This window comes from Macaca mulatta, chromosome 2 (assembly GCF_049350105.2).
Source record: "Macaca mulatta isolate MMU2019108-1 chromosome 2, T2T-MMU8v2.0, whole genome shotgun sequence".
Lineage (NCBI taxonomy): Eukaryota > Metazoa > Chordata > Mammalia > Primates > Cercopithecidae > Macaca > Macaca mulatta.
In genome coordinates, this window is record NC_133407.1 from 108,798,878 (window position 1) to 108,818,805 (window position 19,928).

Consider the following 19,928-nt stretch of genomic DNA (forward strand, 5'->3'; position numbering starts at 1 on the left):
TGGAATCAACCTAAGTGTCCATCAACGGATGAATGAATTAGGAAAATGTGGAGTATATACACAATGGAATAGTATTCAGCTTCAAAAACAATAAAATTCTGTCATTTGGGAATGACAGGGATGAATCTAGAAGACATTATGCTAAGTGAAATAATCCAGGCACAGAAAGGCAAATACCATGTGATCTCACTTATATGTGGAATCCTAAAAAACGGTGAATTCATAGAAGTAGAGAGTAGAATGATAGTTACCAGAGGCTGGAGGGGTAGGGGTGGAGCAAGGGAATGGGAAGTCCTGTCAAGAGTACAAAGTTTCCACTAGACACAGGAATATGTTTTGAGATCTGCACAGGAGGGTGACTCTAGTCGGTCACGTTTTGAGATCTGCACAGGAGGGTGACTCTAGTCAGTCATAATGTTTTGTATATTTCAAGATAACTGAAAGAGTAAATTTATCACCACAAAAAATGTTTTATTAGCTTAATTATTCTACATTGTGTACATATATCAAAATATCACACTGTATTCCATAAATACAATTATGATTTTTCAATTAATAATTTTTTAAAAAGAAATAATTAAGGCTGGGTATGGTGACTCATGCCTGTAATCCCAGCACTTTGGGAGACCAAGGCAGGCAGATCACCTGAGGTCAGGAGTTCGAGACCAGCCTGGCCAACAAGGTGAAACCTTGTCTTTACTAAAAATACAAAAATTAGCCGGGGGTGGTGGTGGGCACCTAGAGTCCCCGCTACTTGGAAGGCTGAGGCAGGAGAATCGCTTGAACCCAGGAGGTGGAGGTTGCAGTGAGCCGAGATTGTGCCACTGTACTTCTGCCTGGGTGACAGAGTGAAACCCTGTCTCAAGAAAAAGAAGAAATAATTAAGTGGTGCCCTTCTCTCCAACCCCCTAACACAGGCAGGAATAATGGATAAGGAAATGGACCTTTGGTTTATTAAAGTTTTTAGGTCTAAGGGACTTGTGTCCCATATTTTGTCTCTATGCACTTACTAAGTTAAGGCTTTTGGGAACCCTATCTTAGAAGGGAAACAAATGCATGTCTTTCCCACCCAACTCTGGACTTCACATAGTTAAATTTTTCAATGGGGGTACTGCTTCTAGTTGTAAAATTACAGCCCACAAATTACAACCCACAGATGGGTTAGCCTCCCCTCACCCCTACTTTTTATGTAACTTTTAGACATATCTCTGGATCAGTCAGGGTCCCAGCAAGAAAGAGAGAGCACACCTGAAAGGAGTCATTGAAGAAAATTTGATAAAGGACTATTTGTGTGGAGTTCAGAGAAACTCAGAAGAGATGGTGATGCATTTGACCCTGGCAGCAGAAGGATGCCTTTGCCACCTCTAGGCTGCAGGGGCAACAACGTTAGGGAGCAGTTCGTGGAACATGGGAGAGCAGTAGCTGTAGCAGCAGGGGAGACCTGCCCAACAGAGGTGATGACCTTCAGTAGAGGCACGTGACCGCTGCCAGCGCGTGGCCAGGAAGCAGCCAGTGTGCCTGTCGTTGATCGAACCCAGCCGGAAGGCAAGAGTCCAAGGGAATGCAGGTCGCAGAGGTCAACTTCTTGGGCCACAGAACAGAGCAGGAAGAGCGTCTGGAGGGGCAAATGGGTAATAGTGAACACAATCTCTTATTAGAATTGCTTATTAAAATTTTTACAGCCAGGCATGGTGGCTCATGCCTGTAATCCCAACAGTTTGGGAGGCCAAGGTGGGTGGATCACCTAAGGTCAGGAGTTCGAGACCAGCCTGACCAACACGGTGAAATCCCATCTCTCCTAAAAATACAAAATTAGCTGGACTTGGCGGCACATGCCTGTAATCCCAGCTACTCGAGAGGCTGAGGCAGGAAAATCGCTTGAACCCAGGAGGTGGAGGTTACAGTGAGCCAAGATCGCAACCATTGCACTCCAACCTGGGCAATAAGAGCAAAGAAAAAAAAATTACAAAAAAAATGTATATGAAGTCAGGATTTTTTAAGTCCCCAACACATCTGTCTGTACTCATTCCCTTCTTTGTACCAAGTGGTACCTGAATGTCATAAAGGTGTGAATGTAGATGACAGAGGTACTTATTTTAAATGAAGATAAACACTAACTAGAACTCTATGGAGAGAATGAATCTTCATAATAGTTAAGACTACATGTTTTATGTGTTCTATCAGCTGAATGAATCCATGGAGACAGAGCTCAGAAGAGCTACCATTGTGGGGGCAGGTATTGATTGGTAGAAGGCACAACAGAGTTTTCTAGGGTGCTGGAAATGTACTTTATCTTGAAATGAGTGATGGTTACATGAGTATATAACTGTAAAAATTTATCAAGTTGTACACTGAAGATTTATTTCCCTAAAATAATCCTATTCTGTTTAAATTTTATTTATTTATTTATTTATTTATTTTTTTTATTTTTTGAGACAGAATCTCGCTCTGTCGCCCAGGCTGGAGTGCAGTGGCTGGATCTCAGCTCACTGCAAGCTCCGCCTCCCAGGTTTACGCCATTCTTCTGTCTCAGCCTCCCGAGTAGCTGGGACTACAGGCGCCCACCACCTCGCCCGGCTAGTTTTTTGTATTTTTTAGTAGAGACGGGGTTTCACTGTGTTAGCCAGGATGGTCTCGATCTCCTGACCTCGTGATCCGCCTGTCTCGGCCTCCCAAAGTGCTGGGATTACAGGCTTGAGCCACTGCGCCCGGCCTTAAATTTTAAATAGGTACCATTTTTTCTTCTTTTATTCTGCTTGCTAAGATTTTCCATCCTGAAAGTTCATCCTTTCATATTAAAATACCAAAGTTGAGTTAGACGCATCCTTAAAGTCTTCTTTCCCAAGCCTGTTCTAATAAGATGGAAGCACAGAGGAAATCAGTGTGTTCTTTGTACAACTTGCACGTGGTTTCTTTACCAAGCAGTACTCCACGGAGCAGAGCCATTGCGTTTGCAGGCCTTCTCCCATGTAAGAAACCTCAGGATGGTCTCATTAAATGAGTACTCACCTACGCGGTGGCTCACGCCTGTAATCTCAGCACTTTGGGAGGCCAAGACAGGTGGATCAGGCGTTTGAGACCAGCCTGGCCAACATAGTGAAACCCCATCTCTACTAAAAATACAAAAATTAGCCAGGTGTGATGGTAGGCACCTGTAATCCCAGCTACTCGGGAGGCTGAGGCAGGAGAATCACTTGAACCTAGGAGGCAGAGGTTGCAGTGAGCTGAGATCATCACTGCACTCTAGCCCAGGTGACAGTATGACACTCTGTATCCAAAAAAAAAAAGTACTCACCAGATTGTGCCATTTTGTTTCATGAATTATACAGGCCCTGGTTAACTGGGACCCAGTGGATCAAACAGTGCTCGCCAATGAGCAGGTGGACGAACATGGCTGTTCATGGCGTTCTGGAGCAAAGGTGGAACAGAAGTACCTCAGACAGTGGTTTATTAAGACAACTGCTTATGCAAAGGTGAGTGTCAGCCTGGAGGCTCCCCACTAATGCCTTACATGCTGGCAGGCAACACCAAAGGCTTCTGGGTAGGAGAGAGCCTCACTGTGGGGGGTGAGCTCTAGGAGGGGCTCAGAGCCATGGGTGTACAGACAGGAAGCAACTGAGCCTCATCACTCACTTTGCTGGTGATGGGCTGGTATCTTCAATTGTAAGTCAAGTTCATTGTAGGCCATTGTTTGCTGACCTTTCAACTCACTGCCACAGAGGTCAAAAATCATCCATAATTGTATCAGTGATAAAGCTTCAAAAAAGAGAGGTGGCCCCTAAAAAAAGAGAAAAAAGTGTCTTCAACTGTGTATTTCTGATGAGACCTCCAGAAAGATAGAATGGAATCTCAGATAAGTAAATGGACCTTTGGTTTATTAACTTTGGTGCATGTCTTTCCCACCCAACTCTAGACTTCACATTCTTAAATTTTTCAATGGAGGTCCAGAAGAGATTATCTAAAAGAAGTGAAGAGATGGCTGGCCTCCATCAGGGAAGGCCAAGTGAAAATAAACTAAGGCAGGTGCTAAAGCTTGATAAACTGGTTCCTGGGCCTTAGTTTTCTCATCAATACAATGAGCAGGTTGGACCAAGCAGTCTTTAAGGTGCCTTCTAGCTCTTTCCATGTTCAGAGATTCAAGTCAAAACCAAGCATTGAAAGTAGGGACTTGCTTATTAAATCACCAAGAGCCTGGGCAAAAAGTCGGTTCTGTACGTGTTGGGACCACTCTGTGCAATGTGCTCTTTGAGCTTACCATGTTTCAAGGTGCTGGAGTTGAGGGGTCACTCCCTGAAACTCCAGAGAGAAATGATTAAAGGAAATTAGGGACATTCACATGGCAATTTGGTGACCTTTGTATTCTTATGCATGCATGAGACCGGATGTAAGTAGGGTCTGAAAAGGTAAGGGCATCATGAAGGACTACTTGTGGTATGTCATGTTGTTCTTCCCCTGTGGTAGTCACCATAAGAAGGATAGTTGTCACCTTTCATGGTGGACTGTGAGTTGCTTTATGGGTATTGACTGAAATGGCCTCTGGGTTAGATCCAATACTGTCGTTCTTATATACAAAGAAAGCACAAGGTTCTCAATAACCCGTGGTCACTACAAAACTCTGTGAATTAGAATTGTAGGACACCAACTCAAAATACCAGTGCCATACAGAAATATGACTTCTAGTTTCCTCATGCAAAAGACATGTCTTAAATGAGGCTGTTTTTCCATTTTCATTTATTCTGAATGCAGCAGAGAATAGCATATGGATTTGGAGAAGTGCTCATTAGAACTTGCTAACATGGTACCTTGTTCCTTTTAAGCACAGCAATATTGGAGACTGAATGTGAAGAACAAAGCTGAGGATGTTGCATTCTCTATCACCCCAAGCAGTGGGAACCCCCATCTGCTGACAGTTGGGGTCCACTACATTACTGGGAGGGATGCTTGGTTACCTCTTGGACCTGTCAGATGATTCTGTTATAGGCATTGTTGGAGAGGCCACCTAATTAGCTCTTTTGTTTTGACCTCTGCCTCTAGTTGGAAATGTAATAACCTAACTGAGGAGCATTATTCTTTAAATTGTCAGCTGTGAATTTTCAACTGTTCAGTGGAAATGGTTAGTTACCATGGTGACTCGCCTGTTTTTTGCTGAACTCCTGTGCAGATGTATTGAAAAAACTGTCTTTGAGGTCAGCACTTGGTTTGCTCTGAAAATCTGGAGAAGAGGGAGAGCAAGACTCCATGAAGCCTAACAGAGATCAATGCTATGGGGCTGAGAACAGAACAGAGACACAGACATGAGGGGGCTGTGCAGTACTGGAAAACATTGGCATTATGAGTATATAGTATATATACTGTGTACAGCTAAGGGTATATAGTAGAGACCCCCGAAAAAGGCCATGCATTAGAGTAGGGATGACACCCTAAGACTTATGACAAAATCAAAATAGACTCATTTTAATAAAAAATAAAATAAGCCTGAGTGTTTCAAAAGGAACTTCCAGAACAAAACTCCACATCTTTAAAGGGAGACAGTGTAATCCAGACTCCCAAGGTTGTATCTGCAATGTACAACATACAATTAAAGTTACTAGACTTGTAAAGAAGCGGGAAATTATGGCCTAAAATCAAGGGGGGGAAAAGGCATTCCAATAGAAATAGACCCTGAGATGACCCAGATGTTGGAATTAGTAAATAAAACCAAAGACATTTATCATATAAATTGTCTGGGACTTAAAGGAAAACATGGTCATAATGAATGAACAGATGGGGAATCTCAGGTGACAGTAGAAACTTAAAAAAAAAAAAAAATGAACCAGTTGGAAATCTAGAATATGAAAGTTTAATATCTGAAATGAAAAATCCACTCTTTGGGCTACAGAGGGATAAGTAAGGGTTATGAAGACATAAAACTTCAGGGAAGCTCCCCCCTCAGAAAGGCTCAAGATAGGGCTGGAGAGATGTTTAGGGGCTAGATCAGGCAAGGTCTTTAGGTCTTGAGGAATTTGCACTTTAACCATGGGGACCATAGGAAACCACTAAAGGATTCTAAGGAAGGGAATGGCATGGTCAGATTTATGTTTTTATAAGATCACTGTGGAAGGAAGGGCAAGTGTGGGTGCAGAGAGACCAGTTAGAAGGCTATTGCAGTGGTCTAGGCAGGCAAAATTTAGACATGGGTGAGAATAGTAGAGATAAGTAAGTAGGTAGAAAAATACTCAGGTGGCAAAATCCATAGAGCTTGGTAATATATTGGAAGACAGTATGTAGGAGATGGTAACATTGAGGAAACCCTGGCTTGAATAGCACATGAATGGTTAAGCTGCTTACTGGGATAGGGAGTCCCGGAAGAGACATAGTCCTGACCCTTTTAAGTTTGAAATGGCCAGGAGATATTTGAGTAGATATAGGAAATAATAGGGAAATTATTATTTGGATTATTTGGAAAATTATTTGGGAAATTAGGTCCAAAACTTCAAAGATTGAGTGAGGTAGGACATCTGTTTTAAAACCTGGTATGATAAAAATCGTCTTGAGTTAGTGAAGAAGTCCTCCTGTATAGATAAGGATGAGATGTTGAATCAGTTAGTAATGCTTTCAGCTGCAAGCAACTGGAAACCTGAGATACAGTGGCTTAAACAAATGGGAAATTACTGTACCCACGTAACAGTCTGCCAAGACTGAACTGGGATAGGATTCTGAGTTGTCATCTCAGTAGTTCTCTTGGCCCTGTCTTCCTGTCACCTTATGGAGAGATGGTTGCTGCAGCTCCAGACATTGCGTCTCCATTTAAGACAGAAAGAAAAGGGCTGGGCACAGTGGCTCATGCCTGTAATCTCAGCACTTTGGGAGGCTGAAGTGGGAGGATCACTTGAGCCTAGGAGTTCAAGACCAGCTTAGGCAATATCGAGACCCCCATTTCTACAAAAAAAAAGAAAAAGAAAGAAAAGAAGCAGAAAGAGCAGTGCCAAAAACTGTTCCTTTTATTTGGAAAACAAAAACTTTCTCAAAAATCCCCAGTAGAATTCCACTGATGTCCTGTTAGCCCCAGGTGTGTTTTGGCCACCCCCAGCCTCAAGGGAGACTAGGAAAGCAGGCTTGGGCTTTTTAGCTTCTGTAGTTGAGCTGGAGGGGGGAAGAGGATGGGCAGTGAGTGCTGGGATAGGCAGTGAGCTATGCCCGCACAGTTATCTTTAGAGCTTTGTATTTGCATCTCGTTTTGCAGCTCTGCGGGCTGCCTCTGTGATGTATGGCTGTGGTCTTCTTGGGAGCATGGCTGTGAAGGAGCCCTCCTTTCATTCACTTAACTTCCTAATTTTAAAGACAATGCCTGATGTGAAAATTACAGAGAACCCAGTAATATAAAGATGCTTTATTCAGGCTGTTCTGTGTTATATTTGATTTTTCTCCTCTTACCCCCCACCCAGTCTTCCTAGGATTGTTTGCTTTGTGAAACATTAAAAGTGATTTCAGCCACTCATTCTGTGAAAAAGAAAACTTGCAGTAGGAGTATCTGAAGAACATGAATTAGTCTTGGCAGAGCTGTGTGGGCGGTGTCTTGTGGGCAGCACTGCTGAGGTGAGAGCAAGGGGAGGAGGATGGATTGGAGCCTTATATACAGCAAGCAAAAGGGATTCAGTCTGATGGAATGCCTCAGTTCCTGACCGCAGAGTGACAATTGGAAGGAGAGGCAAATAGAGAGAAGGTCTCACATTTGAACTTCTCTATTAGAGTTGTGATTTTGATATCTCCTGCTGACTCTGCTGGCCCCTCTTGGCTGCAGTGCAGGCTCTCAGCCCCTGGGCATCATGCATGCGCCCCTCGTTGGTGTTAAATGGACATAACCATGCCCTCATGGTGCTTAGTCAACCCCCACACCAAATTGGTGGTTATGTTTTCCCGGTTTTCAGGAGTTATATGGCAACTGCTGTAATACGAACAAAGTCTGCATTTGCCTCTCATTTCCTACCTGATTATCTCAGATCAGGGCTCAGGCCTTTCTTTGTACCATCTTACTGAACCCTCACTTTAATCTTTTGAGGGTAGGTACTCCTCTTATCTTCATTTTACTGATGAGCAGACTGAGGCTTATACTAGTAATAAGTAACAGCATGGGGATTCAAATCTGAGCGGCTGAGCTGTTAAACCAGCAGTCTCTCCTCCTTCTCCGTGGTCTGAATTCATTCATTTTTTTTCCTGAGATGTTATTGAGTGCCTGGCCAGACCCTAGGCGGGGTGCTAAGAATACAGACAGAGCAGCTGAGGTCTCTGCTCTTAAGGAGCTTAGACTCTAGTGCCACAGACAGTGGTGGACATGAGCCGTCACATCCCCTGCAGGAGAGTGCAGGAGAAGGAGGAGCCCCAGATCTACCCAGCAGTCCAAGGAGGCATCACTGAGGAAGTGGTGAAAGATGGGAAGCACAGAAGGTCTGCAAGGGAGCATCTTATTGCCCTGTAGATGTGCAGGAAACCTTCTTCTTCATCGAGTATTTCTAACTGGGATGAATTTCTGCTGGTGAGAAGCAGATGGGCAACAGTGAGCCATTATGAAATCAGTGGGCACTGGAGGCAATAAGCGCCCATTTCCCTGCCCTCTTTGTTCCTGTCCTCCTGATTTTACCTGTGAACTTGTGAGTAAAGCAGAAGTACCTTTACCAGAACACACTGGTCTTGTTTTACCCTGCAGAGCATGCAAACACGGGGCTGGAGGAGAGAGGAGGTAAGGGGAGAGAAGGGAAGTTTGTGCCAGGAGTTCTTCGGGGAGGTGGCGGAGGACGTTAGAGCGAAGAGACAGCCTCACAGAAGCAGTGAGGCAGGGTCCAGCCTCCAAGAGTCACCTGAACTGTGGAATAAAGACTGTTAGGGGACCTTTGTTCCAACTCTAAGGCACTGGGATGCTTGTGGAAGCATTTGGCTGCCCTCTGGAAATTGGGCCTCTTGCCTGGCTTTCTGCTCCTAACTTCAGATCCTGTCTCAGCCCCAGAACAGAGGCTGGGTCACAGGTAGCACCAGGAAGTGCCTCTCCAGTCACATCGCCCCCTTAATCCCCTTCACCCCTGTCACCCCTGTGTTGCTCTGGAAGCTTTGCAAAGGAATTGTTAGCGAAGTTTGGTAACTTGACCCTACTCTGCCCTCTGACCTCAAGAAAGCGTCTCCTCCTGTTTGTGCTTCAAAGTACTTCCTTCTCCTGTGTGTGCATACTGTGCCTTCTAAGGGGGTGGGATGGGGGTGGGGGGCACAAATTAGATGTTGGTAGAAGAGGCAAAATGACAGAACTGAGAGGAGCAAGTGAGAAATGTTTAGCAAACTGTCAGCTTCTCTGCAGGGCTCTGAGGACCAGGCCAGGGCTGGGATTTGGTGATGATGATGATGCTTGGGTTTATCCACGACACGGGCTTTCTCTTAAAAGCTCTATGGCTTCGAAGCTCTTACTGCATTTATCCCCACCATGCCCCTCTGTGGTCAGACAGGGCTGAGGGTGGTCTTATCCCTCCTCACTTTAAAAAAGATCAGATACTGTGGGGTAGGAGGCCAGAGCCCATGCCGGCTCTTGACCCCTGTTCTCAGACCAGTGCTCAGCCACACCCTCAGAGCCCCCAGCCTCCCTGTCAGGATTCTCCCTCACGCCATGGCTGTCTCTTCTCTTGGCTACGGTAGATTCTGCTCCCAGTCCCAGGGATCTGGTTTTGACTCCCTGTCTCACAAAGCTAATTAATTGTTAAATTCTGCTCCTTCTTACATAATATCTCCTGCTTCTGTTTTCTGTTTTCCCTGCCTCTCCAGCATCTTTTCTCTCCTAAGCTATTCTAAGTTGAACTCTCTTCTATCCTCCATCCTTTGCTCTCAGCCCTTCTCAGCATGATTGCTGGCCAGAGTGGCCAGTGCCACAGGGACCAGGTGGAAGTTGTTACTGGGAGAGCCAGCCCCTCAGAAGTCCTTCTAGGGATGGGACTGGGCAGGGGTGGGAATGACACAAAGGCCACAGAAAAGTAGACAACTTGAGGTTGGCTTTTCCCTGGCACTTCCCAGGCAAGTGAAAAGCTGCCTGAATAGAGGGAGTAAAATCTTTAATAACAGCTTGGGGCCTAGGTGAGATGCTGGGAGGAGGCAAGTAGCTGGCTCTCAGCAGGCCGGAGAGGGAACTTCCTCCAGGAAAGGTCCGCCAGGGGTTGGTACAGGACTGGGCCCTCGCTCTGGGATTCTGAAACCAATGGTGTTTCTAAATGGTACAGAGACAGTACAGGCCGTCAGGTTTCCCTCCTTGAATGCAGGGCCTTCCTGCTGACCTCCCAAGTGTCCCCACCGAGTGCCTAGTCACATCTGTTTTAGTCTCTTATTAGGTCAATTCTCTACCATCATCTCATTTCCCTTAGCCCTGACTTCTTGCCCACACTCCACTGTCCCTCCCTGTCAGTGAAATAAAGACAGCTATGCTTGGCACACGTACTCCGGAGTGTATGAGAATAAAAGAAAACTTCTGCAGGAAGCGCGGTGTCTGGGTCAGCAACCTGCTCTGCAAAGAGAAAGGTTTTCATGTTTTGTTTCTAAGATGGAATGACTGCAAAGGAAAAATGGAAGAAATAATTTAATAGTATACTTCTTATGGTATATGGACAATGAAATATATTGTAAATTTGCTCAGGAAACAATAAAGATAGAAAAGCATTGTGTGTTCGTTTTGAACCCTGAGTAGCCTTTTTGAGCTCCTGTTTTTTGGGTGTACAGGTCTTCTTGAGGTGTCAGCCTGGACTCCATGGGAAGAGATGTATTTAGCCTCGTGTTGAGGGGTCTCAGGGATCGCTGCAGAGGCCTGGTGAGTGTCACCAATGAACCTCTTTAGCTTAGAGAGTTATTTGAACTTCAAAGCTAGAAGAAACTTGAGAGAGCATTTCATTCAGGGTCACTTTTAAATCCCTGCCCTGATCTGAAAAATGTAAAAGCAAATAAACAAAAAACCCCTCATGCCTGCTTTTACTGCTGCTTGAAATTGCAAAATCAATATGATGTCTGAAAACAAATTAAAATAAATGAATAAGGTGTTGCTTTATTTTGAGCGGCCCACATCATGTCCTCCTCACTCCTTCCCAGGGGGCTGATTGCCATCCTGAAATGTGTGTCCCATTCTTGAAAATTGCTGACCCAGCCCACATCTTGTTTTATAATCGAGGTACCAAGACCAGGGAAGGGCCAGAACCCAACTTGGGTCTCCTCAGTCCCAGTCCTGCATTCTTTTTTATTATTATTATTCGAGACCGAATCTCACTCTGTCCCCCAGGCTGGAGTACAGCGGTACAGTCTTGGCTTACTGCAACCTCCCCCTCCCAGATTCAAGTGATTCTCCTTCTTCAGCCTCCTGAGTAGCTGGGATTACAGGCAGCTGCCACCATGCCCGGCTAATTTTTGTATTTTTAGTAGAGACAGGGTTTCCCCTGCATTCTTTACCCCTGCTCTTGGGGACAATTCCCAAGCAACCGAGTATTTCTGAGAATCATGTGCAGACAATAGCCAGTTAACGTGTGTTGCAGGAAGGCAGGGCATTTGCAATAGGAAATGCAATAAGTACAGAGAGGGCACAAACGGCCAGGTAATGGAAAGTGTGGTGATTAGAGGTTTTCTGGTTTGTTCTTGATGGAATTGACTCATTGTCCTCTCCGTCTTGCTTTTGTCATTATTTACTCCAATGCTCTGTCCTTACCCTGGGTTCTTCTGAGCCCAGCTGCACAGAGACCAGTAAAGACCGATCCAGCTGCTGCTATGAAGGAAGCAAATAGTCATTAACACATACATACAGGTCAATACTGTGTTTTTCAAAATAACCATTCTCTTATGCAGAGAGACGCTTTTCCACAGCACCTTTCCACTTCTCTGTATATTTGCTTACTGTTCCCGGATGGCTAGCTCTAAGTGTCAGATTTGCTCAAAATAGAGACTTAGTAGAACTGTGATAAGTTGAAAACTCAGGTAAAATGCATCTGTAGTTTTAAAAGAGTATATTAACAAGATGCTTTTAACTATATAAAAGCATATATACAAACGTACTAGATTTTATCAATCCTGACATGATTAGTTTTAAATTGAATGCTCCATTAAGAAAGAAAAATGCTATCAATATATTGTAAGATACCATTGATTGTAAGACATGTCCCAATGTCAGAGTTTTTGGGAAAATGTATATCTTAGAATGAATAGAAGGTACGATATAAGTAGGATGGAAGGATATAGAACAAAATATTAATAGTCATCTCCCTGGGTATTTTGACCAATTGTGGGTAATTGTTAATTTTCTTCTTCTCTTCCAAAATTTCCGTAAAAACGTTATTGCTAGACAAGGTGGCTCATGCCTGTAATCCCAACAGTCCTTTGGGAGGCCAAGGCAGGTAGATTGCTTGAGACCAGGAGTTCAAGACCAGCCTAGGCAACTGACGAAACCTCATCTCTACAAAATATACAAAAATTAACTGCGTGTGCTGGTGTTCACCTATAGTATGCGCCTATAGTCCCAGCTACTCAGGAGGCTGAGGTGAGAGGATCTCTTGAACCCCAGGAGGTGGAGGCTGCAGTGAGCCGAGATCACCCACTTCAGCCTGGGTGACAGAGTGAGACCCTGTCTCAAAAAAAAAAAAAAAAAAAGATTATCATTTTGATAATTATAAAAGAAAACAACATGATATCAGGGCTATATCATAATTTATTTACACATCTTCTTTAGACCTGAGTGTCTTAGAAAGTGATGGTCTTATGATCTTACAAATATTCAGTCTATATTTGCAAGGCTTCCAACTTGAAGGCAAGTGAGTAGAATGTCCCCTGGGATGGCTGTTACCATTTTGTTTTTCATGATTAGACCAATAAAAGCTTTCAGACTTGCCGTCAAGACTCCTCTTTCCTGGAATGAGACCACCTTTTCAGGCAAGGATAGTCTAATGCCACAGATTAGACTGAGAACAATTTTCAAGTTGTAGCTGTTTGACTACTCCCTCCCTCTCCTGTGGGAGCCTCTCCCTTATCTTGTAGACACAGGGGCAGGGAGGTGGCATACGTGGCTCTGCGAATCAGAAGCAGTCTCATCTGACAGGTGGCTCTGTCATTAGGAGAGTTTAGCCTTCATCATCTGCATTCTTAGGACTGTGGTGGTGACATTTCAGAACCTGTAGTTCCCTTCTCTCCAAAGTTAGTGGAATTAGAATTGTTCTGTTGCTGAAAAGGTGGGTCAGAGCGGGGAAGAAAAGATGGATCAGTGTAACCTGAGTGGATATATGGATAAGAAGAGATTAGTCAAATTGGCTGCTGCCATACTTCCTGGTTCCTGTTACTGCATCCTTTTCCACAGAGCATGTACATGGGGCTGTGTAATGCAGTCCCCAGGGCATTCCCTGATGGGCATACCTAGAAAGCACATCCTTCTTTTCTAGCACCAGTGACACCATTTACATGTATATGAGTCCTTTTATTGGAAGCTATTCTATAGCACTTGGTTTGTCCCTCACTTTCCCATAGCTCTGGGCTGTGCACTTCTATGTGTGGCTGCGTGGTACCTCTTTTCCTCTTGCCCTGAAATCCCACAAAACCACACTTTGTTGGCAAGTCATATATCATTAGCAGGATGCCTTGCTCGGAATGGATTATTTCCCTGCTGGGTTAACAGCACTTTCATTGGAATTGAGACTCTCGGATAGTACAATGGTATTTGCAAATAAATGTTTTGCATTGTGATGCTACAACAAATGGATTTTGCTTGGAATACATATCACATTCCAATGAGAGGTTGATGCAGGGCTATCATAGGGAGGCTTTATTATATTTATGTATTTGTCATGTCTTCTCTAAAGTCAAACAAGGTAGTCATCATGCCAAATGGGTTTTTTTGGTTTTTGTTTTTTGTTTTTTTGAGATAGAGTCTTACTGTCGCCCAGGCTGGAGTACGGTGGCGCTATCTCGGCTCACTGCAACCTCTGCTGTCTGGGTTCAAGCGATGCTTCTGTCTCAGCCTCCTGAGCAGCTGGGATTACAGGCGCCCGCCACCATGCCCAGCTAATTTTTGTATTTTTATTAGAGACGGTGTTTTACCATGTTGGTCAGGCTGGTCTCGAACTCCTGACCTCGTGATCCGCCTGCCTTGGCCTCCCAAAGTGCTGGGATTACAGGCATGAGCTCCCGCACCCAGCCGGGTTTTTTAAATATATAAATCGTCATGCCAGAGTCTAGTCAGGGGACTAGAGTGTGAGAGAAAGCTCATTCCTCCAGAATATTCTAGAGGAAATAGCTATATTTTTAAACATTTTGCTGCCTTCAGAATTGATTTTCCTTTTTTAGAACTTAAATATATATTGTGCCTTTAAAGTGATTGCATTGAAATGATTCCCCCTTCCCCACCCCAAAAAAAGAATAAAGAAGGCCGGGCACGGTGGCTCAAGCCTGTAATCCCAGCACTTTGGGAGGCCGAGGCGGGTGGATCACGAGGTCAGGAGATCGAGACTATCCTGGCTAACATGGTGAAACCCCGTCTCTACTAAAAATACAAAAAAAAAAAACTAGCCGGGCGTGGTGGTGGGCGCCTGTAGTCTCAGCTACTTGGGAGGCTGAGGCGGGAGAATGGCGTGAACCCGGGAGGTGGAGCTTGCAGTGAGCCGAGATCACGCCACTGCACTCCAGCCTGGGAGACACAGCGAGACTCCGTCTCAAAAAAAAAAAAAAAAAAAAAAGAATAAAGAAATTTTGGCAACAAGAATAAGTTTTAGAAAAATATTTATAAATCATAATTCAAAAATAATTGCAAATCAAATCACACTGATTTATAAGTATGCTAAGTGTCAAGCTTTTAAAAAGTGTACATTTTAATTAGATGTTGTCATTCAATCTTGTGTCTTCCATTCTGTCAAATCTGTGTCCAGCTCTTAAGGTTTTTGATTATCCACCCTCCCCTTAGTAGCTAATACATCCACTTGTTTTAAAGGGTCTGTACTTCTCAGTTTGCTTGCACTTTTTTTTTTTACCTGGGTCTTCTAAAATGTGTCATGTTTTCAAACCACTTTTTCTAGAAGTCTCATTTGTGGTCGTGTCGTATCTTGTTCTTAATGCTTCAGTTTAACTTTCTCTCTTGGAAAGTATGGATTTATTCCTAGCATTATTTCTGCTTCTTTGAAGAGAAAGTCATATTAGCCATGTTATGTTTAATCCTCTTTTTATCCCCAGCTTTTTAGTGTTAATCTTTCTCTCTCTTATTCCTCTTTATATTTTGTATTACTAAAACCTTTTTGATTGGATGTTACTTCAGCCCATCTTTTATTGGTGCATGTTCTTAAACACTGGCTCATCTTGACTCATGAATGCCTAGTTCTATTTCAATTTCTTCAAACATCTTCGTTCAGATGGTGTACCCTAGAGTGACAGTGGCAGTCTTTTCAGACACATCCTAGCACAAACGGATTTAAGGCCCCTTTGCAAACCACATTACTTCTATATAGGCCAAATAGCAACCACAAGGAAACTTTATAATCAGAAGATCTGGATAATTCATTACCTTGGATCTGCTGCTGACCGACTGAGTTTAGGGAAATCACATGACCTCTCAACCCCATTTTTAAAATTTATTAAATGAGAGGTGTTAAGTAAGTTAATGATTTCCAAAGTGTTTCAAAGCCTTGGGAGTCGATAGCGAGGAATTGAGGAATTAGAGGAGAGAAAGGGCATTTCATTCAACTCTCACATATTGGGTTCCCTCAGATTTGATTTGAAAAGGGTTTCATAGCACTTTTAAAGAGAATCTAAAAACCTGCTATTTTCCCAGGTTTTTGGATTCTGTGAGCCAGTGGGATTTCTATAAATTAAGATTGGCCGGTATAGGGAAGAGGTACACATACCAGTCCTGTCTGCCAGATGTAAAGACATGAAATGAAGTGAATACCATCTACTATCACTGTGATTACAACACTTAAAAAAAAAAAAAAAAGGAGGGGGGAAGGATATAAACTCAACAAAAACCCCAAACAAACAAAAATAGCTCTTTAAACAGCTGTAGCACTGTAACTACTCATATCATTCTTATTCTGGGGGAGCCCTGGTCTGGGCCAGCCCAGGGGTGAAGGAGAGGTTATCAGCAGTATTGGACAAGGTACTTTCTGAAGCCCTGTTAATCAGAAAACAGTCCGGAATCATGTGTTCATTATACAGTGGGGACTTAAAAGAGCTTGCAGAGTTGTTCGAGATGTTGATTTCATTTAGTTAATTTTAAAAATTTCTTTTGGTTTTTAAAAATATTCATAGATTTGGTTAGGTTTTAAGCAGGCATTGTTCCAGAATTAGCATATGAAAGCATTCACATTTCATCCTATTTGAATCTGTCATCCTCAGCAAGATCTGAATATTTTAAGCTAGGTACCTCCCAGCCTTGACGATTAAATCTAGAAGAAAAAGCACAATGAGAGGGCTAATACACTAGTGGCTCAGTAATGCTGGTAAAGGAATGGATGTAAAGTGCTATCAGAATTGGACACAGTCAGGGAGATAGAGCCAATTTTCAGACCATGTAATGTGGATTTGATATGATGGAAAGACATCAGATCCCATTAGACCACATATGGGTTTGCTTGGAAGTTAAATGGAGCCTCATCGGTCTTTGGAGAGGAAAAGCTATTGGTCATTTTCAAAGTTTATAATATACTTGCATGCTTGTTGACTTTTAAGACCCCCTAAATTGTCTAAAAATTGAAAAGCATTCTAGAGTACTTAATTTTATCAGAAGATTGTTTATTAACATGTTGTATTAGTATATAATTAACATATTCAAGATCTACTTTTGCTATAGTGACTTCGAGGCATTACTATATTAGCTAATATAGATATATATGTGTCAGGATATTGAAATTTTTATAATCCATTGATGTTAGTTAGGAAACGTGGTTGCAAACAACATAAAGTTACTCTGGTTAACTTAAGCCAAAGAGGAATTGATTAGAAGAGAATCAGTTTACTCACAGTTGAATGAGAAAGCCGGAGATCCAAGCTCGGGCAGAAATTAGGGGAGAACAAGGGCACAGCCACAATCTTTTCCCAAAATGGTCTGATTAAACGATTGCTGCCATTGGTACCAGCATCTCCAGCCTCTGAATCTGGTGTGGCATTTAAGCCAGTTGATCCTGTGCCTCTGGGTCACCCCACAGTGTTCTGAAACTGTGCTGAGCCTGTGACTGGTTATACTCCTAAGTGTCAGTGGGGAAGGGAGTGGGATGTGGTAGCAAGTTTGTCCCCTTTCAAGCTGAGTAATAAACCAAGAGACCTGAGTACAGTGGTCTCAGGCCTGGCTCCAATTAGCTAAGTGATATGGGACAGATTGCTCTCTGGGCCTGTGTGTCCTCATCTATAAAGAGAGGGGATTTTGATGACGTCAGCCTATGGCTCTATGTCCAGAGTCTTCCTTCTAGGAAGAAAATAAATATATAAATAAGATAATAGAAGCAGATGGATCTCTAATACATGCCTTTTAGTTAGAGTATGATAAGCTGAAACTGTCTGAAATACAGATATGGGAAAGCTGAATGTAAGTACTGTTGTTATAAAGTAGTAATTGCATAGCAGAGTATCAGACTGAATATGGACTTGGGAGTCAGCTACATCTTGCTTCAAGTGTTGCTTCCACAGCTCCATCCCATACTTATGGAGTGACTTAGGGGAAAGTTCTGAGACTTGTTTCCTCATCTGGGATGTGGACTTGACTTGTGCTGTTGATGTGAAGATTAAATGAGGCAACATACATAAAAGTGCCTGGTACTTACGAATTATTCTGCAAAGGTTACTACTTCCCTTCTCAGATGCCTGGGGATCTGCTTCTGTAGTACTGCTCTCTAATTCTCTCCCTTGAGTACAGGGAATTAAATGGTAATTTAATGAGCATTTGCCCAAGATAAGGCACAGTTCTAGGCTTTGGGTCAGGGCCTGTGTGGAATATAAAGAAAAATCAGAGTTTGCAGTTGAGCCATAGAGATCACAGGCCAACATTTCCCTATGCCATACTCTCTGAATTCAGATCAGGAGCACTGTGGGATTAAGGATTGCAGCCTACACAATACCAAACTTAGCAGTTATGTTTTTGTTGTTGTTGTTGCTTTACATTTTTATTATAAAATGAAATATGGGTGATCATATAAAACAAGTATATAGCCTATTGAATTATTTTAAAGCGATAGATTGCGTAGATAGATGACAAATATGGAAAATGCTTTGGGTGTGTGTGTGTGTGTGTGTTTGTTTTTTTTTTTTTTTTTTTTTAAGACAGAGTCTCACTCTGTCACCCAGGCTGGAGTACAGTGGTGTAATCTTGGCTCACTGCAACCTCTGCCTCCTGGGTTCAAGCAATTCTCTTGCCTCAGCCTCCCAAGTACTTGGGACTACAGGCAAGCACCACCACACCTGGCTAATTTTTGTATTTTTAGTAGAGACGGGGTTTCACCATGTTGGCCAGGTTGGTCTCTGACCTCAGGTGATCTGCCCGCCTCAGCCTCCCAAAGTGCTGATATTACAGGCATGAGCCACCTCACCTGGCCTGTTGTTTTGTTTTGTTTTTTTTATCATACATTGACATAAGAATCTTTGTGCTGTAGCAGAAAGAACACTGTTAGTAAATCTAGGTTCTAGTCCTGGCTCATCAATTCCTGTGAGCTTGCATGGGCCACATAACCTCTTCTGAAAATGAGCTACCATACCAGAGTGTGGGAAGAGATATATGAAAAGCACTTTATGAATTATAAAACACCAAACAAAGCATCATTATATTGCCTCTATTAACCGTCATGTAAAGGAATTTAAAATTGGGATCTTCACATTACAAATATGATTGGCTTTTAAATCCATCTGTTGAAGGAACACATCTCATTATCAAATAAGGGCTGGTATGTGCTTGAGGCCATAGAGAATAATTTATATAAAGACTTCCATTTTAAAGGAATTTAGGATTAAAAGTAGACAAGATGAAAATCAATTTTCTAATGGCAAATGTTTATACAAATTAATCTCATGTTTCCCTTATATATTTATAAAATTAGTATTTTTTAAATACAAAGATAAACTTTATAATGTCCTATGTATGATATTGTTTAGTTGTGGAACACTCATGAATGACTTAGAGTTTCAAAATTCATAAACTCGAACTTAATTTTTTTAGTTCCTAGACTATGGGAGAGAATGTACTAAACACGTTTGCCAAAGATGTGAATTATGACCTTTGTGAATTTTCTTCTTTCTATGAAACCTTGACTCACTTGGGACAGCAAAATCGGTCAAACCCATCTCACTGAACTGAGTCATAATGAATGCATCTGTTTCTAACCTTTCCTGGCTTCCCCTGACTTAGTGAACAAGGAGAGAGCTAAATCCTGAATCTCCTTTAGTGTCCCTGCTTTTCCTGCCTTAACAAGCTGCAAATCATTTGCTGCTTCTTAAATAAGCCTTGTGCCTCTACTTCTTTGTTCTCTTTTCTTTTGCACAGGCCATGCAGGACGCGTTGGCAGACCTTCCAGAATGGTATGGAATAAAAGGCATGCAAGCCCACTGGATCGGGGACTGTGTGGGCTGCCACCTGGACTTCACATTAAAGGTGATCAAGTGATAGCAGCTCCAGCAATTCATGCTTACAAATCTCCTCTACATTTGGGACTCATTGAGTAAACCAGCAACTTGGGACTCCCCAGCAGCACAGTCCAAACATGCACAATTTTAAATTTTCTAGTAGCCACATTTTTTAAAAGTGCAAAGAACAGGTGAAATGAATTTTAATAACCTATTTTATTTAACCCATTATAACCAAAATGATTCCATTTCACAATGGGCTCAATAAAAAATGATTTATTAAAGAAAGAGTTTACATTTTAGTACAGTCTTTGAAATCCGTATTCTACATTTATAATACATACTAGCCATATTTCAAGTGCTGTGATTCA

At 42.7% G+C, this 19,928-nt stretch overlaps 1 protein-coding gene across 2 annotated transcripts in view; it reads left to right on the forward strand.

Annotated features, from left to right (window-relative positions):
* Nucleotides 1–19,928, forward strand: part of LARS2 (leucyl-tRNA synthetase 2, mitochondrial) — a 162,085-nt gene that overhangs the window by 66,603 nt on the left and 75,554 nt on the right. For both annotated transcript variants that reach the window (XM_028844035.2, XM_015131155.3), the window contains 2 exons: nucleotides 3,330–3,473; nucleotides 19,478–19,585. In XM_028844035.2, the coding sequence (XP_028699868.2) occupies nucleotides 3,330–3,473; nucleotides 19,478–19,585 (252 nt within the window). The remainder of the gene's footprint in view (nucleotides 1–3,329; nucleotides 3,474–19,477; nucleotides 19,586–19,928) is intronic.